Here is a 16,433-nt window from a genome sequence, read left to right as displayed (position 1 = left end):
CAAGTTAAATGACAACAGATAATCTTATTGGTCCACATCTTCCTTTAAACATAAAAGAAAAAAAGAAATGACTAAATTGTTTACATTATACATGAAAAAAAACTACTTTCCACTGCTCTTTTTTTCTAGCTGGGCTACACATTCGTCAGAGACTGAATGTTAGAAGACAAAACACACCTAGATGTAGACAGAAATAAGGCCCAGGTGCCAATCTGCAGCTTCCCCAGCTTTCCTGTCAGTTCACAAAAAGAGAAAAAAACTTAGATCCTTTGTAATATGCCTTCACTAACCACTGGTTAGAGCTGGACCTGAGAAATGTTGAAAAGCAGACGCTTTCGCTGATTTTACTGCAGCAGTTGACTGCAAAGATGGGTAAAATTGTGAAAATAAAGATGTATGGTAGATTTTAGGCTAGTGCATTACAGTGAGCAAGATATAGACATATGTAGTATGCGTTCATGCTTCATTCATTCATGTGGTATTCATAGTCAGTAGTGTGAAGACTAGAACACTATTCTTTCCATTTTTTGTTTTTCCTTTCCATTTTGAATTTCCTCTAATCTTCTTATGGGAATCGAGCAACATAAGGGAGTATAAGTAATAAGTATTTGACGGCCTGAGATGGTGGTAACGAAACAGAAAGCAGCCTAATGTCAGAAATGAAAAGTCTTGGATGTCTCCAGAACAACTCCTTCCTCTTCCTCATTTTAACTCATCTTGGCTGCTGTTCCAGGCTGACAGAATGTCTCGAGAAACGTCATGGAAAAGTTGCAAGCTAAAGGGGAAGGTCACAGCTCTGAAGGATCTGAACACTTTCCATGTTCCCTCCTCCGCTACAGCTGTGTTTATTGTGAGTACTGCTTAATCTCACAGCAGAGAAGAAGAAGTGAAACAACTTACCAGCTAAATCACAAGACGGAATGGCAGGATAAAGAGCATGTGCACTTGCTCCAAACATCTGGTTCAAGGCATATGGTGACGGTTAGCTGTTGTAGACTCGTGAAGTGTTGATCGCTGGTATTTTCTTCTGTCGGCACGCCAGTTCATGTCACGATTGGTGCAGTGGTTTAAAGACTGTCAGCATCTAGGAAAAGAAGCGGTGCCTAACATATGACGAAACAAAGACATCTTTAACTTGGAGTTTGGCCAATTTTAAGCTTGTTTAAGTTGAGCATGAACATCTCCTAGCATGAATTTGTCTTGTTGCATAGACTTTTATAAAAAGATCCCCACATAGCTGATCTTCTTCTTTTCTTTATTTATTTAAAGAAAAAAATTGCAGCCATGCAGTGTGATGCAGAAAACAACATTTGTATACAACAGGAAATTCCAAAAGCTCAGTCATAAGCGCTGGGAAAGAGCACAGACATGAATATTTCACATAAATATTAGAGGAGTATTTGCACACAGCAGATCTATTAGCAGCTCGCCAGGACATGTTGAATGAGAACACAGCTACACTTCTTTTATCCTCCCCATACTGTCAGGAAAAGATCCCAGTTCGTGCCCTCTGAATGCCCACAAAGCAGCGCAGTCATCTAAGGACACGTTCCCAGTGTTGGTACTGTGAGTCAGCCACATGCCACTCATCGTGGTAGCCTCCAGTGACTGAGGGCTAGGAGTGGTGCTCTAAACAAATTTCATTTGACTGGTCTCAGGTTTTCAACCTTGAGAGAAAAAAACATGCACAGTTCTGCAGCATGCACTGAATAATTAGGAAGTGTTTAGACAAGAATAGGAAGAATTTACTGCATGTCTGTGATTCCAGACAGTGTGTTGCACAACCCTGACCACTTGCTTGATGATTAGAAAAAATGTTTCCTCTTGGTTTTGAGAAGTCTCTGTGTCCTCTTTCAGGATCTGGCTGCAATCAGAGGCTCAGTTTTTCCTCCTGGTAGTGTCTGATGTTGACTGGCAGTATACTGCGATTGTCTTTCTTGACTGCCAGGAGAGCCCCTTTGACAGAAGTAGGAACCACTCCTACAGTGATTTCATTTGTTAGTGACCCAGTTATTTCTTAGTCTCCACAAATAACTGTCTTCAGTGTTTTTTCCATTTTAACGGCTTTGAAATAGGAGGACTGGAAAAGTCAAGTGTTTAATGTACCAGCCTACTCGATTAACGTGCTACATAAGAACCAGTCCATTCCTTTTCTGTTGATAAAGTCTGTATTGGTATAGTTTGCCTACAGTATGTCCTTCCTCTTTCTTATCATTCTCTGGGAGCAGATTCATGAATTTGGTCTTTGTGGAGGGTCTTGGAACAGCGGGTGTGAAATCAGCTTGTCAGTAAGGCTTCTTTGATTGCAGCTGCTGTCCTCCTTATATCAAGGAGTCTTCTTGTCTCTGACTGCTCTCTCTTTACCACAGGCTGTTCTTAGACAACCAAACCAAATCAGAGTTATAGCAAGAGCTAGAGCCCGTTCTCGGACTCATTCCAGTGTTGATAAGTCAATGAGTGCAGTACAAACAGGGCAGTTTGCTCAGTGCTGGTAGGAGAAGAGCATGATCAACACTGCAATACTCCAGATGTTTCAGTTTCCCACTGTTGCAAAGGAGAAGCAAAACCACCTCTATGAACTGTCAGCTAGACTCTGTATATGTTGCTCAATCTCATGTCACACGTGAAGTTTAGCCAGCGGCTTCTAGCTAAATCTAAGTCCTTCAGTTCTTAGACTTAGCCAGTAATCCACTCTTCAATGATATTCAAGTTTGCCAACAAAAGCATCTCAATATATTTCCAAAGCCATGAAATGAATCGCATAAAACTCCAATTTTTGCTTTTTATGAGGGTTGCTAATTATAGGGATCTATGTCCAGAAAACCTTTTACCCCACAGCTCTAAGAGGCCAATGGGGTGTTGTCATCACCCTGCTGGGCGTTCAGGTGGTATGGACGCCCAAAATTGAATGTGACCTAGGTGTTTCAAACTCAGAGCATCTGCTAAAAATATCTCTTATCACATACAGTGTCCGAGCTGCCTCGCTGTAACATTGTTTCTCTGCTGACCTGCTGTGTGTTCCTCTCACGGCAGGTCATGGTGAGTGTCACTGTGGGGAGTGTAAATGCCATGCCGGTTACATTGGCGACAACTGCAACTGCTCGACGGAGACATCGGGCTGCATTTCAGATGACGGGCAGATGTGCAGCGGGCGAGGCAGCTGTGTGTGCGGCCGCTGTCAGTGCACTGAGCCCGGAGCCTTTGGAGAAACCTGTGAAAAATGCCCCACTTGCCCCGATGCCTGCGGCACAAAGAGGTAAGTGCCGTGCTGCGGTTTATACCTGTGGTTTACACAGTCCAAGTTGGAGCTTTACCTGCTTGTTTGGGTTGCTAATATCCGCTGATAGATGAGAAATAAGGTGGAAAATTGAAACCTTCAGGCTGTCTGCAACTGTAAGCTCCAGGAAAAGCTCTAAGTAGTCTAAAACCAAGACCTCACATACCTCTCTCACTTGAAGACTGATCAGAAAACTCTTCCCATGCCTTCAAAGCTAACTCTCTTGTCATTTGTGACCTGAAGACATGAAACCATTTGTCTGCTGTTTGAACTCGGATCACTCCGTGTAGCAGCTCGAGCTTTTGATGGAACTACAGTTTCCTCTCAACGGGCTTCCTGTGAGAGATAAAGTTCAGTTGACAAACTAATGTTGTTTTTATTGTGCAAAAGCGCAAGTGCTGGTCAGAACTGATTTAAAAACAGGATTTTTGCTTCCATAGTGGAAGTCAAAGGCATCACTGTGCATTTGCTGTGCCAGAGAATTGATGACATTTCTATAACTGGACAATCAGTGGTCCAATCCCTGCTTCTTTCAACCTCTGTGTCGAAGCATCTTCTGACATGATACATAGAACAAGTTTTGCCTAATCCATCCACTGGAGCCATCCACTGGAGCCTGCTGGGCATAATGCTTAGAGGCATATAAGAATAGTGTTGTATCGATCTCTTTGTGAATGGGTGTCTTGTAGTAAGAAAGCGCTTTGAGCTCTCAGAATAGAAAACCATTTCTTTTAAGAACCAAATCAAGTTTAAAAGCAGCGTTTAACAAACTTGAAGCATCTGTGAAAGGTTCCTGTAACCTGCACCAGCAACAGTTCATGCACTCATCAGGTTCTTTGTTCTGTGTGCTGCACGGCTCACTTGCTGTTTAGTCGCAGTTTGTAGTAGAGACAGTTCCAGTGTTTTAGCAGAGCACAGTGGGGCACTTTCGACAGCTGATGTAGCAGAGCAAAAATAACAAACTGAAGCACAGTAACAATGTCATATGATTGGCTTTTGGGTTGAGTGATCTCTGCCTCCTGAATGTAGATATAAAAATGTATGCATATGTTTAGCGTGTCTTTGCCCTTCTCTGATTCAGGGAGTGCATTGAGTGCCGGCTTTTCAATTCTGGAAGGCTTGCGGACAATGAGACTTGCCAGCGACAGTGCAAGGATCACATCATCCCTGTGGAGACTCTCAGTGAGTAAACACAAATACACACACACACACGCTAACACAGAGACCAACTTGCTGGCAGAGAAAAGTATTCACATCTGTAGCATCTGCAAAAGTTTCATTTTTCACATTCTGCATACCGTTTATTGTTGTTACTGTGGGACTTTGCTAAAGTAATTGTCTGACTCCCACTAATGAGGCACTATTAACACCTGATGTAATAAAGTACATTCAGATGCTCAACAGCCTGAATGCACGCGCAAGGACTTTTCCATTCCAGGAAAAACGATATTTTAAATATCAATACATAGAAGAACAGCTCGAAGTGATCTTCTACCTTTAAGCTTTCATGAGAAGCAGGATACATACACCAGACAGAAACGACTGAAGCAGCAGAGCTTGAAGCGGCTTAACTGATTAGCTGAAAGTGAAATAGTTGGCCATCTTTTATATACAGTCTATTTTAAAAACAAATTATAGGAAAATTCAAGTTTGTATTTTGGCAACAGAAGTGACCATTTTAGCAAATGGGGGGACTGGACTGTTTGATTGGACCTACAGTATTTTATTTCAGCCAAGAGTGCATTCGGCATGGACAGATGAAGTATAGTACATGTCGAGTCCTGACAGGTGTTTACGGGATTGTCTAAAGTAACGTTTTTAGTTCCAGGTACTTTGGATGGACATGTGACATGTCACAGCTGATTTAGATTTGTGCTGTGAGTCTCTGACTCTATGCAATAACCTGTAAAAGTAGCCAACTTTGTTACCAGCATTCATGCTTGTGCGTGTTGTTTCATGTGTGGTGCAGCCTCGATAAGAAACAAATAAAATGTTTGGTTCCCACTCTTTGTTGTTGTTTTGGTTTGGCTCTTTTTCATTTTCAGAGACAGACACATTTGTACTTCCCTCAGGTGCATTCTGATCGTTTCAGCAATCTCCCTCGAGGAATATGCCGACCACTGGGAATTCTTTTATCGAGGCTGTGATTGTTCTTCCTGTACTAGGACGATAGCCGTTATTCTTTTACTGATAAATTTAAAAACAGTGTAGTTACTTTTCCACGTCAGCTTACATCATATTATGTGGCAGGGTTTTGGAGCTTTCTGGTTCCAGTAGCTTAACACAGAAATCCCCTGTTAGCATCTACAGGTGCTACAGCCTCTGAGTTTCTTTTCTAGTATGGCTGTCACCTCTGTTCCACTCTCTGTGGTTGTTTGAGGCTTTGCTGCTTGCACCCTTTCTTTTTTCACACCTCTGTGATTGCTAATGAAAGTACACCCAGTGCTCAGCGGTCAGGCTTGGCCTCGTGTTTATGTTATTATGTGGAAGACGGCGGTCTGGACCTGTCGCAGCTCCACACAGCAGGCAGCTACACCATCTCGTCTACAACCCCTCATTTGGTTCAGAGTTCAGTCTATTTTAGAATCCAATCCTCCGCTGACACCTACCTTCTCTACAGGGAGAATCCACCCGCTAAACAAACCAAACCTGCAGTGCACTGCCTGTCTCGTGGTTCATTGTAAAAAGCCAGGGGACACCATCCAAAATGTTTGGCAGTGCATCTTTTTTTTTCCTCACAGCCTGGTGCTGAACACTCGGGGGAAATGTGAAATGTTTTAAGTGGGACTGTGACACTGCATGGCCTGAGTCTGTGTTTAGCCATAGAGACTATTATATTAGCATTCCATATTGGCCCAGCATGGCCCTGGCCCAGGTCTGATGTGTTTCATAGCATTCTCTGCTAGTTCAGCCATCTGACTGCCCTTAATGGTCTCCACATGTACATTCCAGATACTTTGTGCATGAACTAGAGGAGCAGGGGCTGATGGGAGGGGTGGACCAGGACGGAGTGACCTCATCCTCCCTTGTGAGGTTTTGAATCTGGTCAGATAATGATGATCGAATGCAAACAATGGCAAACAGAATGTCAGCATTTCAGTCAAGGCTGTCTTTTTTGTTGTTGTTGTTTTTAAATTGTGACTTCACAGCAGAGACATTGACCGATGTGTTAAACATTCATAAGTGGTTCCGTTTGCCCCTGAGCGTGAGATTCCTCTTGGATGTCTTTTGTTCCAGTATCTGAAGCCAAACCTTAATAGTTTTTTATAATATCAAAGTCTCGCTTTGTTAGAACAGCAGTAGAAAGTGAGAAACTTGCATTTATTGAAAAATGTGTCTGTGTTTTCTCCCACCTCCCATCTCTCTCTGTCGTGCTTAGAAACTGACGAGCCCGGCGCTGTGCTTTGTTTGTACAAGACAGACGACGATTGTGTCATGAAGTTCACATATTCTGAGCACGCCAGCGGACAATCTATACTCTCAGCTCTTAAAGAGCCAGGTCAGTGCTACAAACAACAATACATAATGTTGTCTTTCCTGGGTTTTTTGTTTTGTTTTTTAGCAGCACTTGTTGGTAAATTTGACAGCTGGTAATGATCAGGTGCTTTTGGATTGTACGTAGGTATCAGCTGCTTGATTTTCACCACCATCTTTAAAGATTCTGGGTTCATTGCTCCCAACCTTACCTCACATTATTCCCCCTCAGTGGTTACAGACAATGAACCTGTCACTACAAAGGAAGCTTAAGAGTGTAGTACTGAGTGACTGTCATTCTATGTCCAGAGTCAGGGGTGTCGAATTTATTATTTTTGGTCTAATTTGTTTTTACAAATTGAACCAAAAACAACTAGAAATTTTCAGGCTGTACAGGTGGATTAAAACGGTCATATTCAATACAAACATTTGTTAACATTACTGTTACTCAAAATAAAAGACTGACTGCAGTGGGGGATGTCAACTGTTTCATGTTACCTGAGTTCGCTGTCTCCATTTACACACTGGCTCCAGAAAGTCCACACGTCTATTTTTAAGTGGGCAGAGTGACACCCTGGCCCTCTTGCTGTGTTTTCAGTGCCGCCTTAGCTGTGACTTAAGTTAAGTGAGCTTGTGTTAAATGTTGTTTCCTGTGCCTGCTTCAGAGTGCGTCAGGGGACCAGATGCCCTGATGGTGCTGGTGGCAGTGGTTGGGAGCATCTTGTTGGTAGGACTGTTGCTGCTCGCTGCCTGGAAGCTGGTCATCACTATCCACGACCGGCGTGAGTTTGCCCGCTTCCAGAGCGCCCGCTCGCGTGCCCGATATGAAATGGTAAGGATGAGCCTAACTCATGAGTATTACAGCCCCATCATGTATACTAGCAATAAACTGAGGCTCATAGTTTGAGGCTGAAAAACCTCAGCACCTTCTATGTAGGTGAGATAAACCAAGCCAGTCAAGTAAAATGGGCCCTTCAGGTATTAAAAGTCTCATCTCTCTCCCCCTCAGGCCTCTAACCCTCTGTACAAGCACCCCATCTCTACACATTTTGTGGAAACAGATTTCAGCATGTACAGTAAGTCCTACAATGGAGGGCTCCACTGATCCCTCAGTACAGGGCGCGGCGGGACCGGTCCAACAAGTAGATCAAGGAGACGTGCCTGAGGTGGATGGTGGACTGAGCACACTCACCCGTCTGCACAGTGCACACCCACGGCGATGGCAGAAGAGAAATGACTTAGTGTGTTCAAAGAGAAGTCTGTGGCCTTTTTTTGTTTTATTTTCACCCAGGAGATTCAAACCACCTGTGTCTGTGCTTCACCGAACAAATTAACACCACCCTCGTCGTGATCGGGATACAGAGTGATTAGGGTTAGAAGTGAGCTCGTCTGCAGTTATTCATCATAGACCAACTTATGGAAACCATAACTCCAGCCACATAAAAGCACTGCTCATTCTGTACAGATCAGGCAAGATATTGGCTTCTCTTTGTATATTTTTGTAGGTGTTGAAGATGCATTTTTAGCACAGACTGCGCACCCAGCACGACTCTGAACTGCAGATGATTCCAATTCACATGATTCTTAAAAAGCACATATTTCTGAGGGGGCCGGGGCTATTAAAATGTTTGGTACTACTAACTTTTACTAAGCAACTTTTCTTACCTTCATTTTGCACAGAAGTTATTGAGTCAAGTCTTGGAAAGATTTACATAGTTTTTTTTTAATGTCTTAAGTGTGTGTGTGTGTGTGTGTGTGTGTGTGTGTGTGTGTGTGTGTGTGTGTGTTTGTGCTCCAGTTGCACTCAGTTGCAGGGTACAAACTCACCCTTCAGCATCTGAACACTGACGTTTCAGTCTGGTGTTGCTCTGTAACAAGAAAAGAACAAATCTGGCAACATTTTGGTCTGTTTCTAGAGCTGCTCTGGCCTCCTTACCACCTCTAAGACACTGCTAAAAAAACCCATTCCCAAACATTTAGCTTTCTTTAAATGTACAACTAAATAAATAACATGCATTACATTCTATACGTTAAAACACATTCAGCAGGGGTCAGCAAGTATTCAATCATGGGCTCTTTAGTATATTTATATACAGTATATATTATGGGTTCATTTATTAACTTCCTTGAATATAGGCAGGACTGGATTTAATGTGGTTATGTTTATTGATATAAGCCCAGTGTTAATATTTTTAAACACGACTATTAAACCTTATCTTGTGTCGGGGAGGCTGAGTGGCCAGATTTGGCCCCTGGTCACCATTAGCCTGCCCAGTTTATTTTATGTTGTAAAATAAATGAGTGTTAATAAATTAATAAGCTTAGTATTGGGAGGTCACAGGTCAAGGTCAGTCAGCTATCGCCTGACGGTAATGCCAGTCCAGATCAGTTCATACCCATCTGTGTATTTTATTGGCCAATCTGAGTTGCTGCTGCCACTGCAAAAGCTGTTTTTGCAACTCACCTCAGCTCCTCTTTATCATGTATGTCATTTGTACCCGGTCACATTTTGGACAGAGAAGACAGATGGTTTGAAAGAGGAGTAAAAGAAGCCATCTATGTGCACTGTGAGCGGCCATCTTTGAATAGAGGCGGTGGCTTACGACACCAACTGTCTGCCATCTATAATCCAGTTTTGAGATCCCTTCCCAGACGCCTTAACGCCCACACACATCCTGGGCCATTTGACCTCAGGACATCGCATGAAAGGGTGGGGCTAGGTCTCACAGTGAGTTCACCCGAAACCTTGGCTGATTGTGACCTACACCCATTTTCACACCTTGGCTCATGTAGAGGATCATTAGGGGGTCCATTGTCCCTCTTGGGGGGGACACTCCCATAGGGCTTAAATCTGGGACTCTTAGAACTGAAGAAGCTACTCTGATGAGAGGTTAAACCTCTTCAAGCAGCTTAAAGAAGTCCAGACGCTTTTCTTTCCAAGCTCCTTAGTCTACACTGACCTGGATGACTGAGAACCTTCACAGACATACCTGGTTCAGTATCTTGCTTCTGCAACGTCCTTCTATTTAGGCTTTCCATGTATGACAACGAGAGGGTGGGAGGTACCAGAGCCATGCCGCCAAATCCAACCTCCTGCAGATAATTTGGATAAAGTGTTTCTTACACAATTATCTTTTTGACTGTTTAGACAAAACAAGCAATATGATGATGTCACTGTTACAAAGTGACAGAACTAATAAAGTGCTAGAATTCCATTCACCAAATATGAAGCACAATCTTCTTGGAAATATTGTGAGATAATTTTACTGAAAAGCCTTAACAAAATCCAAATAGATAAGTTAAATAGGATACATTTTTCACCCATTATCTAGTTTGGTCCTTTCACTTTTGTTTAATTTTTCAGTCTATGAATATGCCGCTGAGTTGAATAAAATGTATATATGCAGAAAAAAAACATTAATTATAATCAACAGTGTCTTTTTAAATGTATTGACAGTAAGGAAAATCTCAAACATCACCAGCCTCTGATTCTCTAAAACCAGCTCCCAAACACAGGGTTAGGGGTCTGCGCTGTGTGAAATAGCCAGCACTGTGGTAATGACGTTCTCAACGGTTACGTTCACGTGCAGTGGAGACACAGATCAGTGTGACTGTGACATGTGCGGTGCTGTGTTAATGTTATTTGGGCACATAATATGACTGGCTTATAATATGACTCTGTATTCGCCCTGCCAGCTGTGGGAGTGGGTGGAAGCAAAGTGTCCAGGGTCATAAATCAGCAGTCGTTGTTCCCACAGGAAGAAGCTCTGTCTGAACCGTCAGAGGGAAAGCAGGACGTGTAGGGAGGGGTGAGCCTGGGGGAAGAAGGTGCTCTGTGGGCTTTTTGGTAACAATCTTAAGTGTAAGTGGCAGGAACTTGGAGTTGGCGTGAGTGAGTGATGAATGTTAATAATATTACATGTGGGCATGCGAGGCTAAAAGTGCCTTGCAGTTTTCACTTGGCTCGGGTGTGCTTCTTGGCACAGCTGACTGAAGTTCTCCCACCACTACCTTTTCCAGCTCCTCCTCTTTGTACAGCCCTGAACATTTACACATGGAAAAACAGGACTCGCAGCACTCCCTGTAACACTGCACGCACACACAGCAAAACAATAAATCTGCTTTTGTCAAAACTCCGTCAGTCTCTTGTGTTTGCTTCAGTCCATTGTTGAATTTTCTCAAAGGCTATTTTAGGACGAACGTTGTGAATCCGAGTTCTATTCCAGGACATCGCACATGCGTGTGTGCACACTTCAAAGTTTGGTAAAACATCTGTTTGCACCACTAACTCTGCTCTTACATGTTTGATGTGTAATTGCTCAGACAGGACTGCTTCTCTGATGCTGTAATTTACACTTGGTTAAACTCCTCCCACACATTATCATAATGACTCTGTAATTAGGTTTATTCCATGTGCTTCAAATTAACTTTTTTTTTTTTCATTTTTAAAGAACAGCAGCTAATTTAGTTCATTCTCTGTTTAATATGTCACTAAATGTTGCACTACACATTTGTGCAGAGTTAATTACATGTCCACACATCAGAATCCATACAGAGATGTGAACATTCGCATGTAACAGTCAGTATTTTTTGATTTGTTATTTTTATGTTAATGATAAATGATTATAAAAGATCTTATAAATGACAGTTTTGTCTCTCACAATAAAGTGAAATGTGTTTAAAAATTTTACAAAGGGATTGAAGACACTTTGTACTTTAGGGGAACCCCTTTAACAAAGCTGTTAATCTCCACTGCTTTTGCATTGTCCTCAGTTTATCCCCGTCCCCAGAAGTGTCTGTGATATGCTGTATGTACACACACCAGAAAAAAATCTTAAAATGCAACAAAAGAAAATACTTTTTTTCTTTTGAGGTTTTTTTTTTTCATATTTTCACGATTACCTCCATGCTCCTGGGACAGAGTTTTACAAAGGGCTGATATCCTTGTCGATAATACAGAGGACAGTGTAGTGTTGTCGGTGTTGATACAGTGTTGTCTGTATGTAGGTGAGTCTTTCTCAGCTCCATCCAGTCCGGCCAGTGAGACACTCGTGGAGTCACAGAGCTTAGGTTCAGCATGGCTGCCAGAGGACGGAGGGAGGGGGAACTTTAGTGTAGATAACAAAAAGAGTAAACATGGGAAAATAAAGTGTTAACAGCTGGAAGATGATAATGGAGGCTAATTACTGCTGAACAGACGTCTGACTTCATGTTCTGATGAACTACAGCTCGGGGGGATAGATGGTCTATTTACTCCAGTTCTGTTAAACTGACATTTTATCATTTTTAAGTATGGTGATCCCTGGCGCATCCCACTGGTTATATTTGTGAAGCAGGATCCATGTGGTTTTTAAACCGTCCAGCATTTTCTGACAGGCCTTTATGGAAGCGTTTGCTTTAATATGGCTTTAATGCACTGATATAATGGACAGCTAACCGAGGTCATATTTGAATATTTCACTTCCTTTTTTGCCATCTTTCCTGTATGAAAAACAAGCTTCCTTCTGCTTTATTGCCACAAAACATTGTGTTTGTGCTCGCCCTGCATCATTTCACTGTCCTTCTCAGACTGACACCTACAGCTTGGAGATCTGCTGCAGCTGGAAAAGTGTAACTGCTTTTGTTTCATGTTGTATGCTTAGTCATTTAAAAAAGAAAAACGGGGGGAATAAAATCCCACACTTACAATAAAGAGTAAAGCTGGACATACAAAGTGAATGTACCAAGTCTGTCCCATATTCAGCAAGTGAAAATAAAATAAACAAAAGGTGAATCAAATGGACCATTACGGCAAGCCTGGGATGGTCAATTTGGTAAAGTAAATCCGTTGGGCACAATCTTACTAGAGGCATCATCAGCTAGACTCCATCCTTAAACAACCATGAGCACCTCACAACTCCACAAATAGTTAATTCTAGTATTCCTTTAAGCAGCCGTGTCTTGAAAAGTGGCCCATTTAAGGGCTAATGACCCAAATGTTTCATGCAGGTATGGTCCAGACTGGATTTATTCTCTTGATAATGTTTGAGTGCTCGATGTTTTGGCAATAACGGTTCACACTGAAGTGCTATTGCATTGATATTTGAATCAGTTGGGTTTTTTTTTTATGCCTCAGTAATGCTGGTAACAGCTAGCCTTGTCAGAGATTCCCAGACTAAGTTATGCCACAGGTTTCTCCTTCTGCACACACAAATGTATCTTTCCCTTAACACTAAAAAAAGAACAAGTGCGTTGTGTGTGCCTTCCTTGGAGCGTTAATCTGTCTCTAATGTAAATGTTTTGTGTAAACTGCTGAGTTTAGTTTAGATCTGTGTCTGGATGCTGAGACAGTTCAGTGGGTGGTAGATCGTATGAGTGGGAGTAAGCAGCTCACTCGTCAGCACTCTTCTTTGTTGTTGTCCACGTGCTTCAGTGAAACTGTGTGAACCAAGTGGGAAAATATCAGAGACCTCTGACCTCCACTCCTGAAGACTGTCATTGTCAGCCAATCTGAGACTTAGGTGAGATTTAGCTTTTGATGCAAAGCTGCATATTTTTCATACATTACAGTATACTGTTTAACTAGCAAGAGGCTTGTGACAGGCAAAACAAAAGGTAACACCATCTTCTCATCTACTGTATGACGCGCACGCTGCACTGTCAGCTGTGCTTCCTCTCAATGATTTATTCAATGTATTACAGGCTGAATGTACGCCCAGTGTGCTGTTGCATCTCTCTCTAAAACTTTAAGTCTATTGCCGTCTTTCATTCTCAAAAGAGTTTTTGTATGGTTTATGGTCTGTGGCTGTTTTTATTTTTTGTGGTTTTGGCATGGCTCCTTGTTTCCACTAAAGGAATTTGCTACAGCATATAAGAATCACTTGTTTGCAGCAGGACAACAGAAATTCCTGTCTGAAGATAATAAAGTTGGGTCCACATAGAAGACTGAGCAGCAGAAATGTGGGCTGTTGACATGTATGTAGATTATTAGTGCCTGTGTATCTGTGCTCATAGTACAGTCACAGCAGATCAGTCCCCAATATCCAGACTTCTGCTGCCCTCTAGTGAGTAGAACCATGTTAGTACAGTTGGGGAAAAAAAGAAAGAAGACGTTTTGTCCTCATGCTAAATAGACCGTTTTTCAGAAGACTACACTTCAAATACTGTCAGTTACATTCTGGATTTTGAATATTAAAATATTTTCCATGCATGTGTTGAAAACATGCAGAAACCTGTTAAATCCTAACCCTAAATGGCCACAGGTGACCTAGTGGCTGTCACAAGGTTAGCAGATGAGATGTTCTTGACAGTTTTCACATTTAAGTCAAAGTCTTCTTTAACAAGTCATTTAAAATACATATTTGAAGGATGTGGGTAATTTTTTTTATGCTGCTTTATATTTTCCCTGCATTTCAAGGAAGGAAAATATAATACTTTTGAGCTCATTACAGTTATTTTACAGCTGTGGTTGTTTTTCTCTGCAGTCCACAATAAATCACAGCATAATATAATTAAACTTTCCAGCTGCATTTCCCTAAGGAAAGATTACTTGAAAGAAAGAACATAACATGTACTGAAGTTTGAGAAATAATCAGTTTGGCGATTAGAGTCAGATGTAGCAACAGTGTGGTGTCCCAACAATGGATGGTTGTAATAGAAGAGCCCCTGATTCTGGGCACTGCTGGTGGTAGTGACGCACGCAGCTGACAGCTGGAGACTTGGATTGGAGGCTTTGTGAGTGACCAGGTTGAGATGGAAATGGTGAGGAAGCGGTTCACCACAAACATGTCTGAAGGACTGAGAGACAGAATAGTAGTGATGGGCAGATGAAGCTTCATGAAGCACTGAAGCTTTTCATCCATTTGGTTCACCCCAGCGCAAAGCGTCTTGAAGCTTCATTTGCTCTAGCAGGACACCTACTGGACGTAAAAATATTAGTTGGCATGAATTTGAAGAGTGTGGCCTTTTGCACACAGCCTGTAAATGTCAACAACAAAAGGAGTGTGTAAAACATCTATATTGTAGTGATGGCAGTATACTGTGTATATTTACACTGGCAGTATGGACAATGATCATTTGGAAATGCTTAAAATGGAAACGATCATTTACTGTGAGGTGAGGTGTGGTTGGGGTGTGGACAGTGGTTGTGCTTTAGTAACGTTGAGGTATGGACAGCTACACACTGAGGCTTTGTCCTGCCTGTTCACATTTTATTCTGTAAAAACCAAATTTTCACTGCTTTTATGACCTTTTTAGTGGGGAGAACATAGCTAGGATTTAACGATTTAACAAATCTTTTGAATCCTTTGTCCTCCACAATGCTAAATGGCTGGGAGTCCTCAATCACCATGCTGACCAGGTCTTCATCTATTTGAGATTGTTCTCCTGAGGAAAGACAATAAAGACAAAGCACAAATATAAATATCACACACGTAACTTATTACAGTTGTATAATATTGTTATATCATTTAGTAACATTACTGCATGCTATATTATCATTGCATTTGATGGCTCACCTGGTCTTGCTCCACAATCGGTGTTCCCCCTATTCTCATGCAAAGCTCTGTAGTGCCTAAGCATGGATGAGGTGTTGTTGTTATATCCCAGCTCCCTGGCACATAGCAAACACTTCACCTTGTACAAAAGTAAAAGCTGCTTAACATAAGTTTTATTGCACCATCAGTATTATGAAAATACATCTTCTGTAGAAATTTACATACCTTGTTGGGAGGAATAAGATCAAAATGTTCCCACACAGGGGAGGACATCCTCCTCTTCTTAGCTGCCTCCATTCTCTCCTGACTTTCCTCACTCTCATAAACCTCCAAACTGTCTCCAAACTCTCACTAACCGCAACTCTCCATCAAACACCCACATTTTGAATGAAGTCTGAGGGGTTTATATTGCTGTCATAGCTCGTGGCAAATTTCGAACCACTTCATGAACCAGTCACGTGGTACAGCCGGGCAGCTCCCATAAATGAAGCAAGCCTCGATATGCGCATCGCGGAAACGCCCCTCAATTACTCGACACAAGCTTCGAAGCCTCGATACAGAACGTCACCTCACTACAGAATAGCACTGGGATGGAAAGCACAGAGAAGAGAGGCTGATTGGCAGAAGGCAAACCAGAGTGATCCTGCAGGGTTTCCTTCAAATTGGAAAACATCTCTAAATTGGCTTTTGGCTTTAAGTAAAACAAGCAAGTACATCGTCTGTAAGGTTCTCAGTCATGGTCATGGTAATGTAGGGAGCTTGGAAAGAAAAGTGACTGGACTTCTTAAGCAAATACACAGTTTACTTACGAAACACACGGCGGAGCGTCTCTTCAACTTCTGTTTGCTGTTTGTTATTTGTTCTTTTTTGTGTTGTCTTGATGTGTACGCGGGTTTCACATATCAAACTCTTCTGAATCTTAGGCCTTTGCATCACCAAACACCTGCTCTGAAGTGGAATTCAGAAAATTTTCCCCTGCTTCTGCCGGACTTTTCTAACTGCCTATGCCGCTTACCTTTTTCTCCTCCACACAAGAAGCGATCTAGGAGACGGGGTAAACGAGGCGGTCTCCGTGTTAATCAAGGCTTTTCTAAATTTTCATAATGTGGCTACTCGCAGTGCTTTCATGGATACCCTGCCACCTTCCCATGCTCACTGGGATCACTCAAGCCACAGATTGTTCTGTCATCGCTGGATTCGCCATGTTG

The 16,433-nt window shown here is 42.1% G+C and overlaps 1 protein-coding gene across 1 annotated transcript in view; it reads left to right on the top strand.

The window, feature by feature from the left end:
• itgb5 (integrin, beta 5) overlaps positions 1-10,887 on the top strand; it is a 43,653-nt gene extending 32,766 nt beyond the window's left edge. Inside the window, exons 12-16 of the mRNA XM_085248675.1 lie at positions 3,034-3,256; positions 4,359-4,459; positions 6,657-6,776; positions 7,417-7,583; positions 7,761-10,887. Coding sequence (XP_085104801.1) covers positions 3,034-3,256; positions 4,359-4,459; positions 6,657-6,776; positions 7,417-7,583; positions 7,761-7,856 — 707 coding nt within the window. The 3' untranslated portion in view covers positions 7,857-10,887. The remainder of the gene's footprint in view (positions 1-3,033; positions 3,257-4,358; positions 4,460-6,656; positions 6,777-7,416; positions 7,584-7,760) is intronic.
• Positions 10,888-16,433: the final 5,546 nt, after the last annotated feature.

This window comes from Mchenga conophoros, linkage group LG16 (genome assembly GCF_057382185.1).
Source record: "Mchenga conophoros isolate Kocher_MC1m ecotype Shallow Benthic linkage group LG16, M_conophoros_male_GT1.1, whole genome shotgun sequence".
NCBI lineage: Eukaryota > Metazoa > Chordata > Actinopteri > Cichliformes > Cichlidae > Mchenga > Mchenga conophoros.
Note: the sequence above shows the minus strand (reverse complement) of the source record. Positions and strands in the feature narration are given on the sequence as shown.